Below are 27,210 nucleotides of genomic sequence, written 5' to 3' on the forward strand. Positions count from 1 at the left end.
AAAGGACCATACCTTTAGCCTATTTTACTTAGCATGCTCTAGTAAGGATTTATTTCAAGTTTACTTCAAGTTTTGAAGTCACATTTTACAGTGACTTGAAACATGCTTGAGTTATGTAATCCAACAAAGCAAAAGCCATGTCTGCCTGTACTCTTCGCAGAGGTACCTCACTGTGTATGCTATAGTCTGCACTGCAACAAAACACAATTCTATGTTAATTTGGAATAAAATAAAAGCAGCCATAATTACAAGACTGTAGGAAACCATGAAACTCAGCAAGTATGCGAAAGAAAGGTTAAAACAAACAACTAATTTACACATTTAGAAGGATTTTTTGTTGTTGTTATGCATGAGATCATGGTGTTCCAAATACTTAAATATGCAGAGAGCCCGGTCATCAGTTGAATCAAATATTCATTGTTTGGTTTATTTGGACTAAATTATGCAAGACACTTGAATGTGCTTTTAAAGCTCTGTTTAAAACATTATGCGTGAAAAGTAAAGCCATTCTATTGCTTTTTACTGCTGGTGGCCATATTGCAGCAACACTTTACTTTAAGTATTTAGCATCTTTGAGGAGTATTTAAACATTTAATCCTATAATGTAGTTATAGTGAATGATAATATCGTCAAACACATTTGTTATAATGTAAAACATGTTATAATTGATGACAAATGCTGAACATAAATAAACAGTTAAAATGACGCTATGACATCTGTATTGTACTCTAGTCCCCACTGACCGTGTCAATGTAGAAGGTGTTGGAGCCGATGAAGGTGACCGCGTCCCCCAAATCGTAGTTCTGGACTCCGTTCTGGAAGTCCTGATATGGCACCACAGTCAGAGCCAGGGGTCCCACTGAGTTCTTGCTCCGATTGGTCAGCTGTACCTCCAGGGTCACAGCGTCACCCGCTTTACAGTCGGCAATGACATCGCAGTCACATGGCTTCCCATTCACCAGCACATCTGGAAACAGACCACAAAAGGGAAGGGGATTAGCAGGAACCGGAGGGGACGGCTCTTTTGTCCAACATTTCTGAGCAAAAATGGAACTCTGAAGACTTTGTCAGAAGCAAGAATTAAGACCTTTTCAAGCCAACATTTAAATCTCCACCCTCATTCACAGGACTCCCATCCAATCTCCCTTTCATTTGTATTCATCAAAACCCGACCCGACCATTAATGGCCTATCATGCGGTTTCTGATGGAGGATCAATGGGCTTTGTTTGTCCTAAAATACATTTTATTGACATCAGTGGAGAGTGTTGGAGCTGTGGGTATTACACTAGATTCCCTCCTGTTAATCTCATCATGCATGACTTATTTCTGGTAAGAAAGGACGGGCGAGGTTGTTGGAACAATCCCAACGTGCCGCACACACACACACACACACACTTCACCCTGAAGTACATTCCTCTCTTCTCCCACAGCTGTACCTCCCTCTCTCCTGTCTCAACCAACCAAGAAACACTGAGTGAGTTCAATTCAATTGTGCTAATGTGTCACCGCTGATGTGGCCCCTATTTGGCTAAGGTGCAAAAGGGAGACACGAAGATTTGTTTTTGAACAACGAGCTCAGTGATCTGAGCTCCCAAACGTTCCTCGAAGGTCTGACTTCAAACATCGGGGATTCAGGGGGTGCACCCGAAAGAGATCACCCGAGTAATGACTTCCCCGAGAATGACGGCGGCCTACACATACAAACAGGCGCGCGCGTGCAAGTCGGTTTGTCATACACTTTCTAGTGTCACGCCCGCAGCTGTGATAAACACTGTGAGTCAGAGCGGCTGAGCCTGCGTGACAGCCTGATGAAAGAGCCGAGCTGCGTTCGGCGCCGCCGGTGTGCCGATCTGTTGCATACAGCAAGAGGGTGGGGGTCGAGGGTGGTGGTATGAAGATAGACAGACCATCCAGCAGAAGGGAGGAGTGTGGGGGTGAGGAGGGTGGGTGTGGGTGGTTGGGGCCATGCTGTCATAGTCAGAGAGAGAGAGAGAGAGAGAGAGAGAGAGAGAGAGAGAGAGAGAGAGAGAGAGAGAGAGAGAGAGAGAGAGAGAGAGAGAGAGAGAGAGAGAGCCCCGGGGAGGCTGGAGCTACAGGAGGGTGACATTCAGCTCCACGTCTGTATTATAAACCCACTTCACTCAACACAGGAAACCAGCAACACTCACCAGGGGCTCAGGGGAGTTTGTTTTTTTTTAATAAAAAAATGTCTCTCTAGATTTGGAATGAAGTATCAGTTTGCTGACACTGGCCTTTTATCAAGAGTTACATTATTTATTCTTTTTTTTATTTTTTTTATGAAAGTCGGCTATGGACTGAAACGTTTCCATAGTATTGGATATTAAAGACTCTCAGGTCAGGTTTGTTTACATATTCTTTGATAAGATATTTTCTGATTCCAAAGATATAAAATCGGCCTGTTGTCCTTATATGCTCTTTTGTGGTAAGCCCACATTAAAGTTTGAGTTCTTTTATTTAGTGTTCATGATCCTCAAAGTAAGCTATAGCTAAATCTTTTAAAGTCGGTAACAAAGATAAGGCGTTATACTGATACAAGCATAAAATAATTCAAATTATACCATGTATTATACACGAGCCATGAGATACTGTGATTGGTTATTGTACAGCATCCATATAGTTTATACATGCTCCTATATACCGCCATTCATAAATGATCAAGTAACACGTGATAGCAATAATAATAGTAGTGATTATTTTTAATTTCCATAAAAAACCTGTAAAGTGAACAAAATAGCACATTCGTTATTTATCATTGTGGAGAGTTGTGTATCTCCATCCATTCAAAGTTTAGAAAACATTTCATTTTTAAATTCTAACTGGACTATTGTTGTTGCATTTTTCAACGTTTTTGTAGTTTAATCAAAAAATCAATAGCAAAATGCTCGCAGCAGATAGACCTTTCAACTTTTTCAATGTCTGATTGAGATTTCCTGTTGGCTTAGACACAATCCAGATGTAGAAAAGGCTGCAATAGAATACAAAAGGGATAGAGACCCAATTGCTCAAAGACCATAATTAATATGAGAGTCCTTAGAATATTCAGTTTCTTTTGCACAGGTGAAAAACAAGCTAATAGAATATGCTGATTGTTAGCATTCTTGCAGCATGGGCTCCAATTCATTTTCCTTTGCCTGGGGATTTTTCATTTGCTTTTTTGCTGAGCTGACAGCAGGAACTTGTTGTGCCAAAGTTATTGTGTTAACACCTGGCTGAGATCCAATCACAATGCAAGCCGGAGCACCTACAGACATTGTTGCATTCCTATACCAATGCATTCTGCATACATTTACACCTGCATTCAATTGAATAATGTGAATAATATTGGTACTAAAACTTGATAACTTCATTGTCTCAATTAAGTCTTACCTACTATTTCCCACATTGTATGAAAGGGTAAACTACATTGGGTTAGCCACCTGGCTACATAAAAATAACTTGAGTTGCCTGAACTGTTGGTGTGGAGATGATGTTCATCAAGTGCAAATGTAGTTGTTTTGCCATTTTAATTGCAGTCCAAACATCACGTAATTTACCTCTTTGCACATGGAAACGTATGGATTTTTGCTTTTACTGGAAGACCTCTAGTGATGGCACATGGAGACACCCATGCACATACACAAACACAGATATTTATATACATGCACATAAAACACAATCCTTTCATAGCCGGTGGCACTGAGCCTATAGTGACACTTAAGCAAGTAGTTATATTTAGTTTGTTCAAAGTCTTGTTGCTAGGAGATGGGCAAATTATAGGTAGCCTACATTGGTTCTAAAACTGGAAATAAATTCTTTCACATTAAAGCGAACAAAAGAGAATGGTTAGTCTGTAATGAGCTGATGAACTCCCACACACACGAGCCTCAGTCACACACACCCACAGCCTGAACATTTTGCCACTGAGTTTCTCTACTCTGCTATCCTGGATTGTGGATCAGCACTGAGGCAATCAACTGATTTAGATAACAAACATGAACGCAGAAAAAACAAGCAGAGGGAAGAAACGGTGGCCCACTCTGATGAGGAAAACTGCAACTGTTTAAAAAAAAAAATAAATACATGTAATTGTGTGTAATAATACTTAGTTTGAAAAGAAAGATTTTCACTGATGAGAGGGGATGACACTGCTTAATATTCAGGTTTCAGACAACTCGTCAATTACGAAAAACACTCAAGCGAAACAAACCGACGAAGATTGGAAACATCAATGTTTCTGATTGGCTGCGGTTCTCTCTGGACTCTCAGCAAACGTCTTTGCATCTCTCCAGAGAGGAAGCTAAAGGTCATGACAAAACAGGGCTTTTTTAAAAGCATCTAGTGTGTTTGCGTTTGTGCAGAGCTGAGTGCTGTAGTGCTGCTGCATGGAGGCTCTCTTAACTCAACAGTGCCTCTGGTAAATAGCTATGTCCAGGAATGTAGCGTCTCCAGAGGCTGAACAGGTATCGGTTACATACCTCAGGCATGTGGAGGGAAATAGTAAGTGAAGAAATGTAGGAATAATTTATTCTTTTATTTAAACTACAAGCCTGTATTTTTGGTTCACAAAGAATCAAACAACATACATCACATCTTGTTTCTACAAGAATGGAAACAGATAATATATTTCTGTTTGTATTACAAACTAGACAGTTAGAAAAAAAGTAAACTTGGCTTTCTATCTAACCCCAGTGTATTTCACATTTAATCAAATATTATAAATGTGCCATGCTTGAAATGACTTGAAGATCGTCTATATGGAATTCAGCACAGAGGGATTGCCTTAGCGTGAGGCTAGAAGCTAATGGTGCTAACAAGTGCAAACAACAGCAACAGAGCTGACAGAGAGAACAGTGTAAAGCTTGGGCAACCTCGTTATCAGCTCTAACCCCAGTGTGACCCCTGTGCAAAGTGGGAACCATTAGCTAGCCAGTTGGGCTCACAAACAGGGACTCAAATGCACTAATATGCGCGCTGAAGTCATACTCCATCTTTGTGTGTTGTAATCAGAACTTCTCTGTGCTTTGTTGACCTAGCCAGGCTGTTCACGGGCGCTTTTAGTGCACGAGAGCGTAGCCCACTGGCTAGCTCATGGCTGACGCTTTTCACGGCGCTCATATGGCGGTAACAGTTGTAAATGCCTTCCCGACCGACGACGCCGTTGCAGAAGCTTAATGGCCTCCCTCTGGTTCCCCCTCGGTTAAACACCGTTAGCTCTGTCTGCTAACAGCTTTTTCACTGTTAGCATCATTCAGTGCGAGCCGCCGGCTGAGAGCCGTGTGGAGGCACTTGATATGCTTTGAATTTCAAATGAGCACCTTTAATGTTGTGAATGTCGTATAGAGAACCTTTTTAAATTACAATTAATTAATTCAAATATAATCATGACATTCAAAAGTTGCATTACATTTCCTTAGAACATCCAGTTATTCAAATGACTAACTGCTGGCAAGTCTATCTGACAATGTTTGGACAGACTGAAGACCTCTAATGGTACAGTTGACAGCTATGTAATGGAAGTTCCAAGCTCTGAATCCTGGAGGTTTTAATGCAGAGATCTTAAAGTGAATGTAAAACAATGAGACAGTTTGATGTGCTTAAAAGTTTAACTGAGCGTTTCCGATGATTCTGCCCACCAGCTGTCTGTCATTTAAGGTCAACAACTGCCTTGCTACCTGTTAGCTCCCTGCTAGCTATCTGACCTGAAGTGGCCATATGTAGTAAGATACTCTCCTCTCTGTCTTCTATGAACATCCGAAGGAGAGAGCCCACTCCTTTTTTTTTTAAATCTTTTTTTCCTACACAAAACACTAACGTTAAATAACAAAAGCTGAGTTAATTTGACGTTTGTTGTCATTAAATCTTGTCAAATAAGAAGTTTCCCCTCCTTGCTGCGTTTTATTGAAAGGAGCACTGCCTTCAACTACAAAGAGGATGTATGATGGAAAGTATTAGAGAAGTTTCTAGTTGGATGGAGGAATGAAAGGGAGGGAAAACTGGAGTAGGAGAATAGTAAAGAGGTAATTGAGCTGCAGAGGAGCAGTTTGACACGTTGGAAGAATTGTAGATAAAACAAGCCAGAAAATACAGTATGGGTAAAGGTCAGCAGGACTTTGAGGAAGAAATATCACTGCGACAAAATGCTGCTCCAACAAGTCCTCTACCAGCAACAGGTACATCACAGGGTGAGCGTTAAACTGACTTGGGACTACAGTCAGCTCATTTTCAATGCATTGATTTGCTGGTTGTGACAGGTTCATTAGTAAATTGTAAGGAATGAAAGGAATTGATTTGTGTATTAATGTCCTGCCTGAGCTAATGTGCAGGTCCAGCACTTACAACATGTTACATAACACGTGTAGCTGGGTTTGGCTTTCACGTTAGCACACGTGCAGCTGTGCCCAGATGCTGCTGCTGGAGTATGCAGAGGCAAAGCGCTGCGGCTGACGTCGCCACAGCAACCAGGAGAGAAACAGAGCGAGAAAGAGAGACAAACACCTCCCTCCTGTATGAGTATGAAAGCAACAGATCACTCCACGGCTCAGAGATTAAACCTCTCCGCCCCTCTCCGTATCGCTGTCACCCATGAAGATAAAGATGACAACTGTCACTCGGAGATTTGTCAGTGTTTACAAGATTATGCCGAGTGTCGATTCAGCTCATTAAGATTCACTCACAAATTATGTGCAGAACCAGGAGAAATCAGACAAATGACATACAAACAAATATAGATGTCACGTCAATCGCACCTCATGTAGAACGGCATTTCTGAAACGTGTGTAGGAAATGCTCATTAAACAAAGGGGGTGGTACTCTGTTGCTGCAGAACGGATTACATCACCAATATGATATTATTTAGTGCAGTCCTCGAAGTGTGTGTATGTGTGTGTGTGGAAAGGTCTTGGAAAGGCATGTTGTTTTTGTACAAATGGAAGTGCGCCAAAAAATACTGTTGTATAATTTACTCTGGCACATTAGAAAGTGAATGAAATAGCGATTTATTTCATTGGCCACATTTCATTCTGGCCAATATTTCCAAATATACTAAAGATGCTTAAGTCTAAACTTTAGTCTAAACTTCAAATATACCTTTAAAAATAGAATTGTTTCCATTGAGAACTCAAAGTTAGCAGTCTCCAGTGACCTTCAGGATGAACATCAACAAAGAGTTGTGCTCCGACCCAGATGACCAGGTCATCAGGGTTTAACAGCTCATCACGACCAGCGGCCGCTATCGAGGCAGGGTCCTTGATGAATGCTCGGATGGAGCCGGAGGATGTGCTTTAAAAGGTTGAGGTGTGCTGCAGTACGTCTAAAAATAACATGCCGTCCTCTGATATGCCTCTAATCCAACTTGCCCTTTTATAATTAGCCACTCACAACCACTCACTTGATATCTGTTGTCTTTTCCATCAAGTATGATCTGCTTTGACAAAGAGAAGTGAGGAACATGTTTGGATTCTCTCCAGAGTCTTCTTGATTTTGGACTGCTCTGTGGCAACATATGCAGTCTAATAGATATTAAATTGGTTAAGGCAATATTAAATCAACCATAAATTTGCAGATGAAACTTCTTCCATTGCAGCATCTTTCCAAAAGGTCTGAGTAATCGCAGTACATCTGTGCCTCTCGTTGAAATCCAACACTGACTGTGTTTAATTATTTCCACTGTTAGCAGGACATATTTAAGAAGCTTCACCCTAAACAAGCAGATCTGCTCGGGTGCTATAATTTCAATCAGTAGTGAGCAGCAGCCTGTGGCAGAAAGATTGGGGGTTATGTCGCAGCAACAGTTTATAAGCTCGGTAGACTAATATTGGCTCATCTCCACACAGGACACCTAACTGAGCAGAGCTGCTTCCAGCCACAGTGTACACATTCATCTCTGCTCTGTGGGCATCATGACCACGGGAGCAGCAGCATTACTCATCCAAACATTCAACATTGCTTTCATTCCCCACTGTTTACTCATATAACACTTCTCTCTCTCTCTCCCTTTTTTCACCTTTGCTTCTACCTCTCTGTTTTCCTCTTGAAGAACAGGAGTGTGCTCTGTTGGCTCACTGTTTGGATGGCGGTGCCCAAGGTTATCATTGTTTAGCATCGCTATCCTTCACTCCCAGCTGCACTCAACCAGGCTTTTAAAAGCAGGCGGAATACTGTGAGAATGCAGGGATTAAGATGCTTATAGACACTTATTGAGGCGTTTAACAATTCAATTTATTGTTACATGTCAGACTACGACAAGTGGGAATAAGAGCACTGTGTGGTGCTCTAAAACAGACCTGAAGAGACTCTTGTATAAGTGAGAAAAGGAAAATAATGAATGACTAGAAATATGGGCTAACAGAATGACAAAAATTTGAGGGAACTGTCTAAATATCTCTTATTTGAAAGTGAAACCTAATTTATATCTATAAAGAGGTGTTTCAGGGATGTGTTGGAAGCAGAATGTTTAAACTTCTCTCTCAGAGTTTATGTTGTTATGCTTCACACTACTTTAATCACTTTTAAAAAGAAATGAGCGCAACAATATAAACGCTTTTGAGGAGAGACTGCAGGTGCATCGTTATGCAGACGACACAATGACGTGCTGTGTCAGACTTACTACGGCTTATGAACCTCAAACAACTTCATTACAAGCGCACCGAGGCCTTAATGGGCATTATGTGTAAAGCCCTTCACAACAAACATGTATATGCTTTAAACATGCAGGCACATAACGTTGTGTATCATGCTGTTTAATTTGCAGCTATGTGTAAAAAAATTGGCAAATTAGTCTACATTTCCATTTTACTTTTTGCCTGTAAATGTCTTAAGGAGATTTAATCTGCACTGTTTCCCTATTTTCATCCTCCAGTGAAGAAAGACTGGAGGAGTGTGATGAGAAAAAGAGGATGATATAATGCAGCATGTTGCAGGCACATAGTTCCCATCTGTGGCAAACATAGCAACCTTGACATTACCTCAAGCATGTTGTTTGCACTGAACTGTGAGTGTGGCTGATCGGGAAAAAATAACACTGCAGGCCTAGTATCTTTGCTATACAGCAACTTCCCAAAATAGAACAGATCAATAGTCTGAGGGAGCACAAGTGTAGTGGCTGGATGCCATTACACTTTAATGGCCCCATACTGTGATTGCAGTCTTGGCTTGGGGCTTCCCACTGTGCAGTCATATAATTCTTCAATCTGACTCTCTTTCCAAACTATACCTACATTTCGATATTCTTTTCAGAGCTGAGGAATGCCTATTATGTCGTCTGAAAATCAATCTGTGGATGGGGTTTGTTATATTCATTCCCAGGCTCAAACTCAAATCTACACTTGAACATAATTTGCATGAGCTGATTAAATTGACCTGGCCTCAGTAGTAGCTACAGTAGATGAGAAGACACGGATTTGAACATGAATGCTGATGATTCTGTACTGCTCTTGTGCATTTCAACTGAGGTTTCATTTTCTCTAACCGTAGTTCCTGTTCTCAGCCCATCTCGTCCTTTAAAAAGATGAGCTAACAACAGCTTAGACACTTTGTGCTTTTACATTGTGTTTTGACTGCTAGTTGCCTCTCACTTTTCTTGACCTGCTGCCAGATCTAGTTCTTGACCTGCTGCCAGATCTAACTGTAACTAAAGCAGAAAGTAGAGACAACCCACAACTCTGTTTTGTGTCCTCCACAGCACATCCAAACACAAAGTTAAAACAGAAATGAGACCTGAACAGTTTTTGGAATCCTCTCTGAGGACTCCACAGCAGCCTGACAGTACAGTGCATGGAGGCAAGGGTGCAGAGTTACGGATAACAATAGACCTTTGATGCAAAAGCCAATAATGATCAGTCAATCCTCCCAAGTACAGTGTATCTACTAGCTATTCTGAACAACAGTCATGCTATGTCACAAAGTGCATTGTGCAGTCTAAACATAAGTAACCATTCTGTTTTGCCACTAAAAGCTTTTTAAAAGCACTTAAAATAGTGAAAAGTCAAATCCTTATTTATTGCAATAATGGTTATTAAAGAAAAGGTTGCCTCCTCATTGACTGACCCCAGGTAGTCTGTGTCACTTTGACTCAGAAATGATCAAGTACATTTGACCAGGTGAAATTAGTTTTCTCCAATTGTTCATATACCAAAATGTACATTAAAAGAGGAAATACGAGAACTTGAAGAAATTCGCATTTTATGTCAGACTAACAATGGGCAGTTTAAGAAGCTGAACCAGAAATACCTTTTTTTTCGTTATATATTTATTATTCTTCCTTGTCTAAACTTGGCGCCTACACTACCCACAACGCAACTCTCACTTGATTCACTCAACCAGACACAATGGGAAAAATGTTTTTAATTGTGGTTGTAAGTGATGTCCCTTTTTTCATACTGTATATGTAAACTTTACGTTTTGTACGTGATATACAGGTACAAGTAAATACCTTCAGCAAAACTCTGAATTCCCAACTGAGGCTAAGACACCTAACCCATCCTACGATTTCATATACTGTAGATCATGTCAAACCATTATTCTACTGCACACATTCACAGTATTCTTGCCATTATTCTGATGAACTACATTTTTATTCACAAACCCAAAATAGGCTTAATAGTTGGTGAACAGACATGCGTAGTTAGTAGTATTGGTTGCATGTAAAGAAAACCGCATTCCTTTAATACGCTGCTGCTTCCTGTGTTTCTAAAAGATAAAATCAATGTCTATTCCATCAAAAATGACATAGATTGGATTAAGATAACATCCCAAAGGGGTCGATGACAGAGTTTTGGATTATCATTGTGTTTACTCACAAATATCGCTTACTATGGTTTTTGTGGTTCTTTTATGGTTCAATTGCATTGAAGAATATTTCCTCTGAACTACTTATGTGTGAAAATGGACAACTACAGGGCCTTTTAAGTACTTGAAATACTTGTAGCCTGCTATCAGTACAAGAGTATTATGTCATGGACTAAAAACAGCCCTTTGATCCAAAAAATTTTTTTTTTTAAATGGAAGGCTATATACAGTGAGAATGTTAAAGTGCCGTTATTTGTCAGGTTTAGTGTTAACCATGTTCTTCATATTAGTGTGTTGTGTTATCATGCTGATATTTGCTAATCAGCAGTAAACACAAAGTAAAGCTGAGGCTGATGGGAATATTGTTAGTTTTGCAGGTATTTGGACAAAAACATGTTGGCACTAGAAAGAAAAGACAATATGCAAGGCAAGGTCAAAATGATGTGTCCTCTGGGGACAATGAATGTAGAAAATGTCATGGCAACCCATCCAATATCTGTTGAGATATTCCAGTCTGGAAGAACCAATGACGGAAGGTAAGGTATTCCTTCATGCAGCTACACTTAGAAACTAAAGCCAGCAAGATGTGCATGTTTTTACATTAAAGAAAAGATGAATGTATTTTTCCAGGAATGCTATGGCTTTTTGAATTATTATTCCTTCTCTGCATATCTCAACAGTAAACATGCTTTCACATCAGAAGAATATGAGCTATGGGCTTTGACAATCCTTCTTATGTGCTTTCCCACCCACACATTCACCTGTAACCAAACACCATTAAACTCAAGTGGTCTAATTGTTCTATTTCACAAATGCAATTAAAAAACTCTTGATTGCTGCCTTCACTTTGGGATTAATGTCAGACAAATCTGCATTAATTATGTTTTTATCAAGAACACAGATGTGCTCGCCTGCTTGAGGGACCACAATTAAATGACAGTTATGAATATATAGTAGAAGATATATGCTCCCCTTACCACAGAGGGAGCTTACATGATAAATAGTACAAAAGCGACTAGTGGCTTCTTTGACCTTCCCAACAATACATTTCCAATTTCTGCTGAATCTTAAGCAAAAAAGTTTCAACTAAAACACTGTTGATAAGAGACTTTATGTAATTTCATACTCCTATATTCCCATGGAGGCCCACAGCACAGTCAGCCACGTGCTCATGGAGCGATTCTGAAGCTACTGGTCCGTGTCTGAAGCCAAGCCGAACAGGAGATGAGTGTTCAGTGGGCCCGCGTACTGAGCATTTATAGGGAAATCTCTGTTAATCACATATGGATGGAAAATAATTAGGGCTATCTTCCCCCGGCAGACATCGATAGCCTGGGTGTTGAAGCAGGAAAAAACAGCTGCTGCAATAAATGTGATCTGATAATCCTGTATGCTGATCTGAACACAAGCAGAAACGCTCTTTTCACGGTCAGTGACCACATACACTATCAGGATGGACTCTAATCATTTTATATATGAAATGTCTATTTTTAGAATATATATTTTCAGTAATTATAATCCTGTTGAAGAAGGGGGATGATTCCCTCTGTAATTCCATTATTTTATCTATGTAAACACTGAACAACTATCCAAAGTGATTTCGCAATTGTCCGGTTTCAAATTCACTCCGACTGCAACGATATCAAGGTGATTGGGAGAAGGGCCACAATCAAGTTGTGCTTTTATTGACTCGGGCCATTGTCACAGTACATAAAGTCAGTCATCTGTGTATTGCCATTACAGCTACTCCAGGACGAGTCTGCTGTTAAAGCAATGACCTAATTGATTTGTTGGTTTGGAGTTCGGGGAGATAGTCGTCACTGTTCATTCATAAATCGTCATTTATAAACCTTTACAGGAAGATTTCAGACATTTTGGTGAATCTAATAATTTGCCCTCTTGCTGAGGGGTAGATGAAAAGATAATATTCCCATATATTTCCGTTAAAATATGAGAGTGGTTTCGAGCTTCTAATCTCACTGTGTGCAAGAAAGCAAATGAGCATATTTCATAAAAATGGCCCATTTTTTTCTTTAACATTTTCTCAGTTTGGGGAAAGCAATACGTAATAATCTCACAGACATATAAGGTTAATGATGACCAAGTCTAAGTTAATCTATCCTTCATTATGTTAATCCGGTATCTTATCCGACTACTGTGAGAAACATCTCTCGGAGGATGCCTTCAAGCACTTCTTTTCTTTCCTCTCATTTTGTAAAACACTTCTGAACATCACACTCTCTCAGTAATGCGGTTCTCAATGAAATCTGTGATTACGTCTCTGTGCGTAACACATCTGATGTTTTTCTGATTCTTTTTCTTGAATGGCAAATTTTTTATCATTATAATTAATTGGGTGCTATCTTGCTCACTGGTGTAGGGATAGACAGCTGATATTCATGGGATATCTGGGGGCTCATTTGGTTTGATAAATATTACAACTGGCCTGACAAGCAGTCCCCAGGGAGCACTACAACACAGAATTGTCTTGAAGCTAATTAAAATAATGACACAAATTTACAGTCCTACATCCTTCTCTCAAAATTGTTTGATTATTTCCGTAAATAATTGGATGAACTAGGCTCAATTTAAACAAAAAATGTATGTTGAATTGGATAGTAATGGGAAGAGTCCATTGGCAATGTAAGAATTTAAGAACAATGTGCTTCATTCTTCTTAATTTTGATTTTTAGAAAGGTCCGAGGAAAAGCCTACAAAATCAGTAGCATTAGTATTGGATAAAAAAATAAATCACACAAAAGACAAAATACATGCAAGTGATGTAGTTGATTATTTCAGAAGGGGTGTGTGCGTGTGTGCGTGTGTGTGTGTGTGTGTACAACACAAGACAACTCTCCAGCTAATTTATTCTCTGTTGAATTCGCCAACAGCTCATCTGCTCTGAGTGCTCCCATTGCTCTGACGCTCTCTGACGCAATACGCTACTCGTATACCAACGAGGTAATATGTAAACAAGATGATCGCATTTAAACTTGGCCGTGGTAATATTCTCTTGGTAGTAGGTTAACTGTGAACATCAGAGTGTGCTTGTTGCATCTCCTCCCATTCGTAATGTGGTACAGGGGTGTTAACGTTCGGCGTCCATGATGCTGATAACTCGTTTAGTGTTGAAGTGTTTATTTATTTTAAAGGACCATGATGCTTTGTAAAATCAAGAAAATATTGATATAAAAAAAGATACTAATATGAATGTATTTTAAATAATATTATGAACTGTAGAATTGGAAATAACCCAATAACCAATTATTTTGCACAAAATGTGCTCTTAGGTTCGTGAACATTCTGTTCCTAGGTGACACCAAATCCCAAAGAAACCATTGGTTAAAGACAGAATCTTGGAAAACTGCCCGTGTGGGTTTTCAGAAGAAATTTCTTTCAGTTGGTGAATTAGGTGGAATATATACAATGTGGTTATGGACTGCGCTCTGGAAACAAACACAAAGAGAAGCACAACAACACGCTGTTGTAAAATGTCGCACTTGAGCAGTGCGTAGCCTGACAATGGTTTCAATGGGGAACAAATCCTGTATAACAGTCAAATATTTGCTCACTGGGATGGTACGGCACTCGATAGTGCAGGGGCCTCGCTGCCCTGTAGAGTATCCACCCGTATTCTCCTCTGACATAATCCCCAAGAATGGAACACCAAACAAGGCCCCCGTACAAAAGCCTGCCGTGTGGATTCCACGCTCCACACTGGAACAACAACATCAACAGATGGTGGAGGTGCTTGTTTGAGGAGGACGGATTCAGAGTGGGGGAGTGGGAGGAGGCGGGTGCGATTGCTTTGACTCATCTCCAGAAAAATCATTAGTCACAAGTCATTGGCAAGCCTCCCCTGAGAGATTTACTATAGTGTGGTCTAAACATGGCTGCTGTCATATGCCGCGCTGCACACTTACTCCCATTTCCCTGCCTCATTACTCCGCTCTGCCTCTGTGCCTTTTCTCTTAATATGTTCCAATCCTAATTATGCAAATAAATCCACTTTACCTTCCACATTAAAACTCTTCAATGTGTATAGGCATACCTCCAGGCACGGTGGTGGAATTCCTGTCCGAGTCCCAACCTCGAAGCCAATTGAAGGTTAGTGCTGCTGTTGTTTTGCTGACATCCACATTGATCTTTGCTTAATGAGGCGAAAACCTCCGCTGACATGATTAGCTTTCATGAGATTGATCTTTAAAAAGAGACATTCCTTGTGACTATGTAAGATTCTCATTCCATCTACTGATGCGGTAAACTGCTCGCAATGGGAGAGGAAAAAACAGTTTAGAAGCAAGACAAGGTGGAAATCTAATATAGGGCTGGACCATGCTTGCAATGCAAATTGGAAAGGTGCAAATTGCATTGGTGTAAACAAACTTCAAGCCGCTAAAGATCAAAGTTTTTTACATTTACAAATTGTTCTCAGAACGATGATTTGTCTGACTATAAGCTGTCTTAAGAAAGGCAGGGGAAGCAATTTCCCATTCCACCTTGTCTGTGTGTTTCAAGCTGGCTATCATGTGGGAGGTTGAAAGCTGTAAAAATAAAAAATAAAAATGCTCCTGATGACGCACATGCAGCAGTGACTAGAAGAGGATTTCCCAGGCATGAACCAAAAGGGGTGCTGCTAAAGGGAATGTCATTTTCTTATGTAAAAAAAGAGGCGCACAACAAAGCCCTGCCTTCTCACCCACACACAATCTGCTGCCGCACGGCGTCCCTGTTGCTGTTTTTATTGTGTGTCTTGAGAAGATAATACGACACACAGACACACTGTGGGGTACAGTACTTTCAATGTGGCAATTATGTCCATGACAAATTAACCCTGGGACACTTGTAGAGTCTATAACTGTCTACTTAGACTGCAAATTGTCTAGGAAGGAAAACCTACAGCACAGGAAGTTTATGTAACACACTAAGAGTTGTGTTTGAAGTGCGAAAGAGAGAAGTTGGAGAGAGGGAGATAGTAAGGAATGCTGGGTTTAATGATCATATATATATATTTTTTTTTTTAATGGACTGATACTAGAAGTCTAAGGTACCACTAAGGATATTTGACAGTTGAAAATAAATAACTTGTCAATGCTCTCTAGTGAACAAACAATGTAATGGCAACACTGTTCTTCAATAATCTCAAACGTAACTTTATGTACAGGAGTTTCTTGTTACTTATCGTCCAACATATTTGCATTTCTAGCTAGTATAGGCTGATATGTCTCACACACAAGGTATGTTAAACTGATGTCATCATTGGGACCATTTAATGCTGTAGTTTCTTAATATTAACAATAAAGCTTGGTCTTTGACTAGAAAATAAACATAAAAAATGGGATAATTTTAGTGAGAGGTCATGGTGTATGTGCGATAATGCTCTCCAATATCCTGACACAGAATAAAAGCCCCGGCCATTGCCCCCCCCGCCTAGTTCGCCATTGCTACTTGTTAGCAAGCTAGCTAGCTTTTAAGAATCACACTTTACCTCATAGACGAAGCACCATTTTCAAGGGGAAAGAAATGGCATTATACGCACCACTTTCTGGGTGAATTATCAGTGTGAAGCAGGAGCACTAAGGTAATGAGCTGTCAGTACTGCACTTGGGGGAAGAGGGTTATTATTCCCTCCACAGAACGAATGGGAATCAATGCCTTTCGAAAAGTCACTTCAGTCACCTGCAGGTGTATCAAGGATTCAAACTAGGATTGATGGGGTACAAAGCAAGGAATGTCATTAAAAACTTAGATAAACTCAGATACGCAGAGATCTTTTTTGTAAACAAAACAATCATTAACGGGAACAAAAATACAACCTAAAGGGTTTAGTGCTGTTTGTGTTGGATTAATAAAATTAACTTGAGTAGGTGTGATAAGGTTGGACGTCCAAGGTTTTTAATAAGGTAATGAATATGTGTGTGTGTGTGTGTGTGTGTGTGTGTGTGTGTGTGTGTGTGTGTGTGTGTGTGTTTGTGTGTGTGTTATCCTCTGTGAAGCCCAGAGGCAAATCAGACTACAAGATTCAGCTCTTGTCTCTATTGTGATCTTTTAGTAATGCTTCACTGCAGTTTTTCTAATGACTGCACTGTTGCATTTTAACACATTTTAATCACCAACCTTTCTCACAACACTGTAGATGAATGCACTTAATTTCAGATGTGAGCCAGAATACAAACAATGGGGATCAGCATCATGTGTGATTAAAGCTGAAGAGAATGTAAATCTTATACAAACCAAAAAAAAAAAAAAAGACCTTTGTACTCTTCTAACTGTATGTGCATGTGTATGTGCGGAGTTTAAGAAAGGTCTGTCTGGGACGGGGTCCAACGGGCCCATTAGTGCTTTTCACTGCTATAAACAACACAAAAACAAACAAACTGATGAGTGCAGCAAAATGATATCAATATCAAAAACCAACCTGTCGTATTAGATTTGTAACAAATTGTGCCACTGATATATTTTAAATGTACCTTTCATTACTCTAATAATTAAATTAAAAAGTGTCATTATATTTAGCCATGGCTAACATTACATTTTCACATACTGACAGGACAAGCCTCTGCTCAGAAATGAATGTCTAGATTAAACTTCTTAAAGTATAAATGGGACTTACATATATACGTGATGTCATTTAAACTGAGGGATTCCGACAATCGTCTACTATCTGGTCGCATTAGCTGTCGGTCGATCCTGGACTTCTATCCAGCTACAATAAACAGGGCAGCTAAAGCTCGATCGGTTATTGACGAATCAGCGTGTTGGCCTTTGAGCAAAAACAATACATTTCAGTATGGTTCAGTGTTCCAAAATCATCTGTAACAGAGAATGCGATCAAACACATGATGGAAAAACTGATCCTGTGATCCTCAACAACATCACCTTTATCAGTGGAGTCGCCTTAATCCAGCTGATGTGAGTTTACTCAACTTGATTAATGGCGAAAGAATGTGAACCCTCTCTAACAACTTGAAAAAGGCCAAAGAGAATTAACCTATGTTAAGCAATCCTAGCGTCTAAATTAATCCACCCTGAACAGCATTGCAACTCTGACCTGTCTGCCATCTATCACCCACATGAAGCAGCTTCCCACTTGCTCCATCAGTCGGGGCTCCACCTAACCCTCTTTCTCTCCCACCTCTAGTAGATCACAGTCAGCAAGTGGAACTCTTCACATCCTCCAAACCTGCCCACGAGCCAAACTCCACCTCCATTCCTCCCTCTGTGACTTCTCAACTCTATTTTCCCCACTCATTAAGCATTGTTGGATGGTATCCATTTCAACATGTTACCTCTCTCCTACCACTTTTTCATTATTTTATATCCCTGAACCTTTCACCCCCTCTCTGTCCTCCTCCATCTCAGCATTTCCCCTCAGTGTTCCTTCATTAGCACTGCCAGCTCCATCGCTACAATCTTCCCTTTCCATTAGTCATATACTCTCCTCTAAATGTGGCTCAGTTTCTGCTCCAGTGGCGATATTTCTACAAGCTGTCATTAGTGCTTTTACATCCAGAAAAAAAAGTAATGAGAACTAAAAGCACTAATTTAAGAAAAGATGACTCTGTCACTCATCTGAGCAACTCAGATTGTATTTGTATGGAGCGCTAAACTTCAGAATCACTTTTTTTTCGGGTGATTATCCCAAACAACCCGCTGTGGCTGCTGAAAAATGTAAACACATAACTTCCTCTACACCTGATTATGACCATAGACAGGTTCACTTCATATTATGTTATATGTCAATAAGTAATAAAAGGAAATCAAACAAACAAGCATACAATAATAGTTGTTAAGTGTTTCCATTAACTTCTTAATTTAGTTTGAGAATAGTAATATTGTAGAAATAATGAATGCTGGGGGCTATCAATTATCTCTATGGTAGATAAGTGAAGTAAAATAGCTCTACAGGCCATTGAGGAGGTCATCAAGAGAGAGCCAGGGGTGTAATAAATGTCTCAAGGTTAATAAGAGTTTCAGAATAAGCCACGGCAGTGATCCGCCTCATGCATTACAGGACACATCCAGATAATAGACAGAACATATTTCTATAATTTGCAGCAAGGTCTATGAAACAAACTGGAAATAAACAGGGAAATGTAAAAATCACACTACACCCTAACTGACCCCTGCAGACATTATAATGTTAAGCTTGTATTGAACAGAGACCTTCTCATCCAGCTCTCAGTAATAACTAATGGAAAACTCTCAATATCATCCATAGTCTTGCATAGACTGAACTATCTCTTCATGGGTATGGGGTGAATAGTGAGTCAGACTATAACATATTTTACACTGGGGAGGTAAAGTAAGAGTCAGAAAAAGATTTTCACAAAAAAAAAAGAAACACCCACTTTTTTTTTTTTTTACCATTTGTCTGAATTTATTTCCATATATTTACATTTTGTAATTGCTACACTGTATACAAGTTTCCATTGTTACGGATGGGGTCAGGCAACAGGAAACAATGCATCATATAATCCAGTGTTACCATTTACAGTCGTATCAGAGCTGTATAAAGTTACTGCTAATGCAACGAAACATCTCCTAGTATCAAACGGAGCTGGCTGTTACTATCAGTAACGACACATGTTACCAAATCAATCAAAACTGAGAGATTACCAAGAGAAAAAAATGCACTTACAGACTCCAAAATGTATATAATCATTCAATCAACATCTTCAAAATAAGTAGCACTACCAATGGTAATGTAATGCATAAATGAGGGTCACGTTTTCAGCTATTAAACAATAAATAGCCGCTAAACTGGAGCCAAATCTGATCAAAAGTCCCTGTGCTGCTCTTGGCTGAGGGATGAAAGAATGATGATCAATGAATAAATCCCAAGGTTAATATCAAAATGTATTATACAGTAGTGCTGTCAACCATCATGTCCTTGATGTTAAAACTTCAACAAACCGTTTTCCAGATCATAGTCATGGATAAAACCAATGCAAAACAATACGATTATGCAATCCTCCCGACTCTCACGGTGTTCTGCTTAAACACAAAAACAGAAGCTGAATATCTCTGACTCGACCAAATACCACGCAACATCTGGCTATTTGCTTGCCATCTGTGCATGGACCGAAGTGGTGTTGCAGCAAATGGGAGATTATTACGGCTACTGTACAATGTAATGCAATCTAATGCAATAGCCCTGCAATAGCAGTTGTGAATCTTATAATGCTCACTTGTTTGTTCAGACCTCATTTATATAGCTTCTTGTGTTGGTGTTAGATTACACTTGCAATATAAATTTTAATCAGGAAGGATTAGTTGGCATCGCACCGTTGCCTTGGACAAACAGCCAATGGGATTTCTTTACTTATACACTTGCAGAAAATAAACTCTGTGGCAAACACAATATAATGATACTTACATGTTTTGTGCAGAAACCACTTTTATGATTTTGAAGCGTAAATTCAACGGCAGAAGTAAAAAGCTAATGCTAGGCTAATGGTCTGGCTAATAACCAGACTTCAACGTTCGGCGTGCTGTTGTTTAGTTGTGTCGAAGCTTCAAAATTCATGAGTTGGGTATACGCCAACCTGTTTTGCCTTAAAACAAAACATTGAATTATCTTAAGCTTTTGTTGTTTGTCTTATACCAGGCATCAAACCAAAAACCCATTTAGAAAAACCTACTGACTTTGAGACGAGGGAAACAGAAGTGCTAGTATGAAAACTTTAGCGAATGCTTTTTCATTATCTTGATGCAATCTGGGCGGTATAACAAATCTTTGAAAACCTATTAGTCGTTGGAAATTACTCATACATAAATGTCATTTTTCGGAGACAGGGTTGGTGCAGCAGGTGGTTGTGACCGGCTGCTCTTGAAAACCATGACTGAATAAAATCAAACAATCCTTTCTTCTCATTTCTTCTTCTGATCAAACTGATCAAAAGAAGTGAGAGACAGACTCATGAATGATATTACCACAATCTATGATATGATGTCCTGGACATCATCAAAGGCCGACTTTATTTTTTACCATGATTCCTGACATTGGTAATATGGCTGCTGAATAAATGCATAAGGTTCATTGGTATTGCAGAAAAGACAGGTTAAGGAGCTCTGCTGCTCCCGTCCTCCGGTCACAACTTTCAGACGGGAGGAGACTTTATTCTCTAAATGTCAATAGAAGGTTAGCAAAATCTTGTTAAGGAGTGACTATCAGATGCAATTATACAACAGGTTTGAGAGAGACCTCTGTGCCTCTCAGCCAAGGTCTAATTACATAGAGCAGGTTTGTCTGTGTTTGATATAATTAAGAGGTAGAGGAGCGGCTGTGTCACTGATGAGGACAAGGATCAGAGCATCAGGCACAACCTGTTCGTGAAGTACCGTCATCCAAAACACTTCAGCATTTTATTTTGGTAATTTGATGCAGAAAATAAGTTCTCTAAATATTACAGTGCGCATGCAGATGCTGGCTTGTGTAATGAGGAACAGGGCCCAAGCCTGACTGCATTACAGGGTTGTCTCCAATAAATGACTGCGTCTGCTCTGCAGTGTTTTTTATTAACAAATGATTAATTTTCACTGTTAAAGTAAGACAAAATGGATTCAATCTTGATTAAATGTTTATCACCATTCACAAAAATAAGAATCTAAAAATACCAATATACAAACTTAAGAAATAAAAATCTAAAAAAACTCTAATTTAGGTGAAAGACAGAGATGAAGTGAGACCCATTAATATCATGGGAAAGAACTGCGCATTAAAAAAAATTCTTCAATCCATTTTCCTTTTTCGCTCATCACTCCTTCCCCTGAATTATTCAATTTTAATACAAGCTGTGTAAGTGCTGGCTCTGAAATAGCTCAGACTTCTAAAAACAGCCAATGAGGGCACCGAGTTACAAAAATCCACTGAATGATTTATGGATTTCTGTAATAATAAACCCAGGCAGACGTATTTTGAGAGTCTGGATGGAGCCACAGAAACGCCCCATCTTAACGGAGATATATTTAACATTTTGAACATTATTATAGTAGCAAACAACTATTTGCCATGTGAAGATATAGATGAGTAATGTGTACCACAGCAGAGAATGAAGCTGCTCTCCCTCTGTGTGCATTGTTATCTGAGCTTCTCCTTGCTCTGTTTACACTGGTTAGCTCACAAAACCTGCACTGCACTGCACTCACATGGCGGTTACAGCTGATAACGTGTCCCGACCAACAGCTTTTTTTTTTTTTTTTTTTTTTTAGGAAGCATAGCACCCAGCCCCATGTTCCCCCTCAGGTAAACGCTGTTAGCTCTGTCAGCATTTTCACCATAGTTTGCACTGTTAGAAACGTTAGCTAGGATCCGCAAGTTTGCGTTCACCATGTTGAAAATCTGGGATCTTGCACCTAAAAGTGTCCAAACAAATGTTTTCTGGAAAATAGTCACAAGAGATATCTTCATAGCTCTAAACAGCCTTTCAACTCTACTGGGACAAACATATGCTGTAGGATATGCATATTGATATAACGGAGGCCAAAAACATCAGTCAGTGTCCAATTGCCATTTGATTTTGTACCGACATTCATGGAGGAAACCTAATGGCTTAGTGACCTCCTGACTTTTCCTCCAGCATCACCAACATGTCAAATGGTTCACTTTCACTACTGCATGAGTTGTCACAACATGATGTTTGTTCACGATCCCCTTGAAAAAAATCCTAATCTCTAAAGCCATAATGCCATAAGCTGTGCTTTTGCCATAAGGGCCCCTCGGCTTTGGAATGACCTATCGGAGGAGATAAGGCTTGCAGAATCAGTAATCTCTTTTAAATCACTTCTTAAAACACATTTTTTATAGATTGGCTTTTATGTGATGTCGTCGTTTTATTGGTTCATTTTCATTTGGTCTTGGTATTTTATCTTATATTTGTTTACTATATTTTACCATTATCACTTGATTTTATTTATTTTATTATTTTATTTATTTTATTTATTTTATTTATTTTATTTATTTTATTTATTTTATTTATTTTATTTATTTTATTTATTTTGTTTGTTTATTTGATTGTCACTTGTTATATCATTTTGTTTCTTATGCACTGTCTTGCTGGCTGGTCTGTCAAAGCACTTTGTAAACCTTGTTTTTAAAAGGTGCTATATAAATAAAGTTATTATTATAATGATGTTCACCTTTGTGGTTTTAGCATGCTTACACGCTAAATTTAGATAAACATGGTTGTTATACCTGCTAAACATTGGCATGATAGTGTTGTCATTGTAAGAATGTTAGCATGCTGGTATGGCTCTTACTCTTGCTTCTATACATTATATTATACAGTAATAGCCAAAAAAAGGAAAATGTAGCCTTCCTTGGTCATGGAAGATTCAGTAGAATGACGTACTATGATAACAATGCTAAAAAATAGATTGTCTGTGTTAAAAGTTGAGCCTAAATCACAGAATTAAACGTCAACAAACCAGAGGAGCTACGATCCCCAGATGACTCACGTCAAACTGCTGAAACAGTTTGCTTGTCTAACCTTTTTATTTTCCACTTTGGCAGCAGTTGCTCTTTTACACACTTGGCAACATCAAAGATACCTATCAAGAGAAAGGCATTTTAGGAGCTAATAGTTGGTATTCGTGCTACTGGTTGACAGTAATGTCACTGCTAATAATGGAAGCATAGAAAAGCTACTTGACAGCTAAAAGCTTGTAATTGTGCAGAATCCGGAGCCTGCTGAATGTGAAAGAGTTGTGAATTTGCGATTTACAATCAGTGCTTGAGAGGTGCTCCACATCTGAAAACCATTACAAGGACAAAGGTAAATAACCCATTACATGATGTGGGAGGAAAGAACCAGAGGATGGTCCCATCAATTGGATCTTTTTTTTGCCGAATTGAATCATGCACCGGCCAGTTAAGTTCAGCTGGTCTCCCTTTTTGCATGTCAACTAATGACATGGGAGTAAAGTAAACAATGGTGGCACTCCTTAAATCTCCATTGCCTTATATTTCTCCATCATCCCGATCCACTGCCCTTTTCTTCAGCGTGGTGTGAGAGAAGTTTGACTGGCAATGCATATTAAGGTCTGCCTGGATGCTCTTGCCCATGCAGCATTACACCAAGGCATGCAGACACGCATGACAGAAAAGCACAAGAGGAAGACACAACTCTCTCTGACAGCTGACAGCGGAGCCCAGACCACATTTGTCAATGTGGCCTTAAGGATTGCTTAAGATGTTCAGTGTCTCTTTGTGCCCCTCGGCTTGACACAGCAAATTATCTGGAAGTATGGGTTCAGTCGAAAAGCAGCCACGGTGCCAGGACGGAGAAAGCTGGCCGTTCTAGCTCTCATTATACTAGAACACCCAAGCAACCCGAGTGCTGATCGTGTACCGAGAAGTCTCACATGTCTGGATCCCAAAGTGCATCAGTTTTAAACATGCACACAAGCAGGACAAAAAGTTCTCAACTAACTATGTACACCAATAGGTATGCATCGTGCAGTGACAGCTCAGTCAAATTTTACAGTACGTTCTATTTATAGTTGATCAAGTCAAATAGAATTAGGGATGAAAGTAATGTAATTTACCTTTGTGACGTTTGTCTGCAAGAATCAATAGCAGAAAAGATGATGCTCGCAAAAAACTACAACTGCTAGGCAACAATTGCCTCTCAATAACTCTGTATCTTTGTGTTTGAGCATCTTGCAGCTATCAGTGCTTGAAACAACTGAAGCTTGAAGTTGTGTGGAAGAAGTTTGTATCAGGACAGTGACCCTTTAAATTGAGGCTATGTTGTTTCTACCTTAGGACCAAGGGGAAGCAAAGGTTGTTGAAAGCACTGATTTTCTCAGACCTCAATTTCAAAAAGTTGGATAAGGTCAAATATCCGGTTATATCAGGAGATCCTCTAGAGGACGCACCTCTTTTCAGTTGACACATTGTATTTTCTTCAGTGTTTAAATCTACAACACAAAGTTAAAAATATACCTTCAACTTCTTCGTAGAACTCAACAATGGCGTCCCAATCCACAGTGATACTGTTTTGATATTCAAAACATTAACATTTAGAAATTTGGGGAGATAAACAAGCACCACAAAAAAAAAAAAAAAGGACAATAAAGGTATAACAGTAGCACAATAGAGCAAATTAATTATATTTCTCTTTAAATGTTATAACTGAAGGTAAAGAAATTTAAATGTGAGGACAGCGGAGGTCATTGAAGCAAAACTATTTTAGTCGGGGTAGTCTGATCTTCAGTAAAAGCTGCTATAATCAATATTTCTGTATTAAAAACTATCAGTTATATGTGTACGTGAAGGTGTAATAGATAATTATAACTCTTTGTTTTCGTTTTACAGTCTGCAAGTTTTGGCTCGGTCCCAACACTCATCAGGATCATTTCCAGATGCAGAGGCAGCCGTTTTCAGTGAAAAAGCTCTAAAAGCCCAACGTAGTCCCGACTACTCGGTATCGTAATAAATAGAAAATAGAGGGCCAAATATTACTGTGAAGAGTTTGTAATGACAAAACAGATCTTAAATCAGATCAGGTGGCCTGGAACAAGACTCCAAATGATGCTAATGTTGCTCCAAATCTGCTGAATGTATAAATAAGCAATTTTTTGGGCAAATGTGTTGAGATATCAACTTAACTCGATTGAAGAACCATTCAATGCCCCTCACAACCAACGGGTGGGAGCCAATAAGAAAAAAACAAAAAAAGCTTGAGTCATGATTATTCTGAGATTCTACGACAAATTCTAGAATTGATGTCGGAGTGCAAACTGTGATCACTAACCCTGGAATAGCAAGAACTGAGAAGCTTTATATAGAAACAATTCTTCTTCAAAATGGTATCACATGTATGGTCCTCACTTTATGTGTGTGTGTGAAAACCATTTTGGCATTGTAACATTGTTGTTAGTGAGTTTTCTTTCAGATCCATGAGGTTAAACTGCTGACCTTGTGGTCAAAAATCCAAGTTTACCATTCTGCAGAGATGAGCGACAAAAAAAAAATCCTTGATGCTGCTCCTGTTGCTGAAGGGAACTGAGTCTTAAATAAACACCAAGGGGAAAGTCTGCAGTAGATTTTTTATTTTTTTTGCTTGCAACTGACTGAAGTGTGTCGGAAAAATAACCAATAGCATTTCCCTAAATCTGTTGCTACTGCAGGCATGTGAAGGGGCGGGTTCAGGCTAGAGACTAGAAACACTGGTAAGATTCATGGACGGCAGATGAGGTATTTGTTTCATCAGTGGTGACGACTCATATCTGAGACTGCTGTTGAACCCGGGACAGACACAGAGACACGGAAAAGAAACTGAGGGAGAAAAAACGAACCCAGTATGATGAATGAGTGAGACAGGGATGAGATTCGGAGTAGTCCGCTGAATAAATGAACAAATTAATGAAGCGAGGGAAAAAGAAAAAAAGCAGGCTGGCTCAACGCTGCCAACGCCGACACGCTCCTCTCCTTCTAAATAAAAAGTGTTGCTTCTAAGAATAGCTGCTCTCGCCTCTGGTAACGGGCTGCGATCGCCATCATCATTAGCATCCTCGCGGTGTGATTCTCAACTTAGCACAAGTCGCAGTGTGACTGTGGGAGATGTGATAACGTGTTTCGTTCACATCCTTGAACCTGGTATACAGATGCATCATGGGAGATTGGGTAGTATTCAGATGGGTGCAGAACTTGGGGTAAGAAAGAAGTCAGAACTGCATCTGTGTAAAGATCCACAAACCCCGAAGTGTTGATAAGCTGGTGCAGCTACAGTCAGCTCGCAAAAACGACTAAAAATAACAGCTTGTCACTGCGTTTGTGACACTTTGTCCCAATTATATATTTGTTTCAACCAAAGTTTCTGGCTATGAGGACCCAGTGAGGCTCCAACAGTACTGCACACCAACAATGACGTCATGAAGTCTAGAAAAGTGTGTTTTGATAATCAATGCTGTACCAAACTTTCTCTAGCACCCAAACAAACAATTTATTTTGATTATTCCTGGCCATTATTCTATTTATTTGTAATTATTTCCAAGGGTATAAGGATAGACGGTTTTGTTTGTTATACACAGTCTAAAGACCTGTGAGACTCTGGGCTGAGTCAATAACCTTGGCTTGACATCCTATCCGTTGTATTAACATTTCAATCACCTACTTCATTATCAGAATACAGAAATGTGGAAATAAAATATTCCGGCAGTGTTCCACTAAGAGAAAGACTGGTTCAGTGTGACACTAAAAAAAAAACACCTTAACCTGACTCCTGTCTGTCTCATGAATCTTCAGACTTTTTCAGCTGTGGCCACTGTGCACAACATTCCAATTCATCAGACACAAAATCCACTACAAATCCATAGATATACACCATAAAACCCTTTAAAGTCCATCAGCAGCACACATGTTGTCTACATGCTGAAATGTCTACAAACTAAAAGAGATTTAAAGATTTGCATATCTG

The 27,210-nt window shown here is 39.4% G+C and overlaps 1 protein-coding gene across 3 annotated transcripts in view; it reads right to left on the bottom strand.

Moving 5' to 3' along the window:
* The window catches only part of trappc9 (trafficking protein particle complex subunit 9), a 179,408-nt gene that overhangs the window by 1,862 nt on the left and 150,336 nt on the right, over positions 1-27,210 (bottom strand). For all 3 annotated transcript variants that reach the window (XM_054605757.1, XM_054605758.1, XM_054605756.1), the window contains one exon: positions 744-967. In XM_054605757.1, coding sequence (XP_054461732.1) covers positions 744-967 — 224 coding nt within the window. The remainder of the gene's footprint in view (positions 1-743; positions 968-27,210) is intronic.

Source organism: Anoplopoma fimbria, chromosome 10 (assembly GCF_027596085.1).
Source record: "Anoplopoma fimbria isolate UVic2021 breed Golden Eagle Sablefish chromosome 10, Afim_UVic_2022, whole genome shotgun sequence".
Classification (NCBI taxonomy): Eukaryota; Metazoa; Chordata; class Actinopteri; order Perciformes; family Anoplopomatidae; genus Anoplopoma; species Anoplopoma fimbria.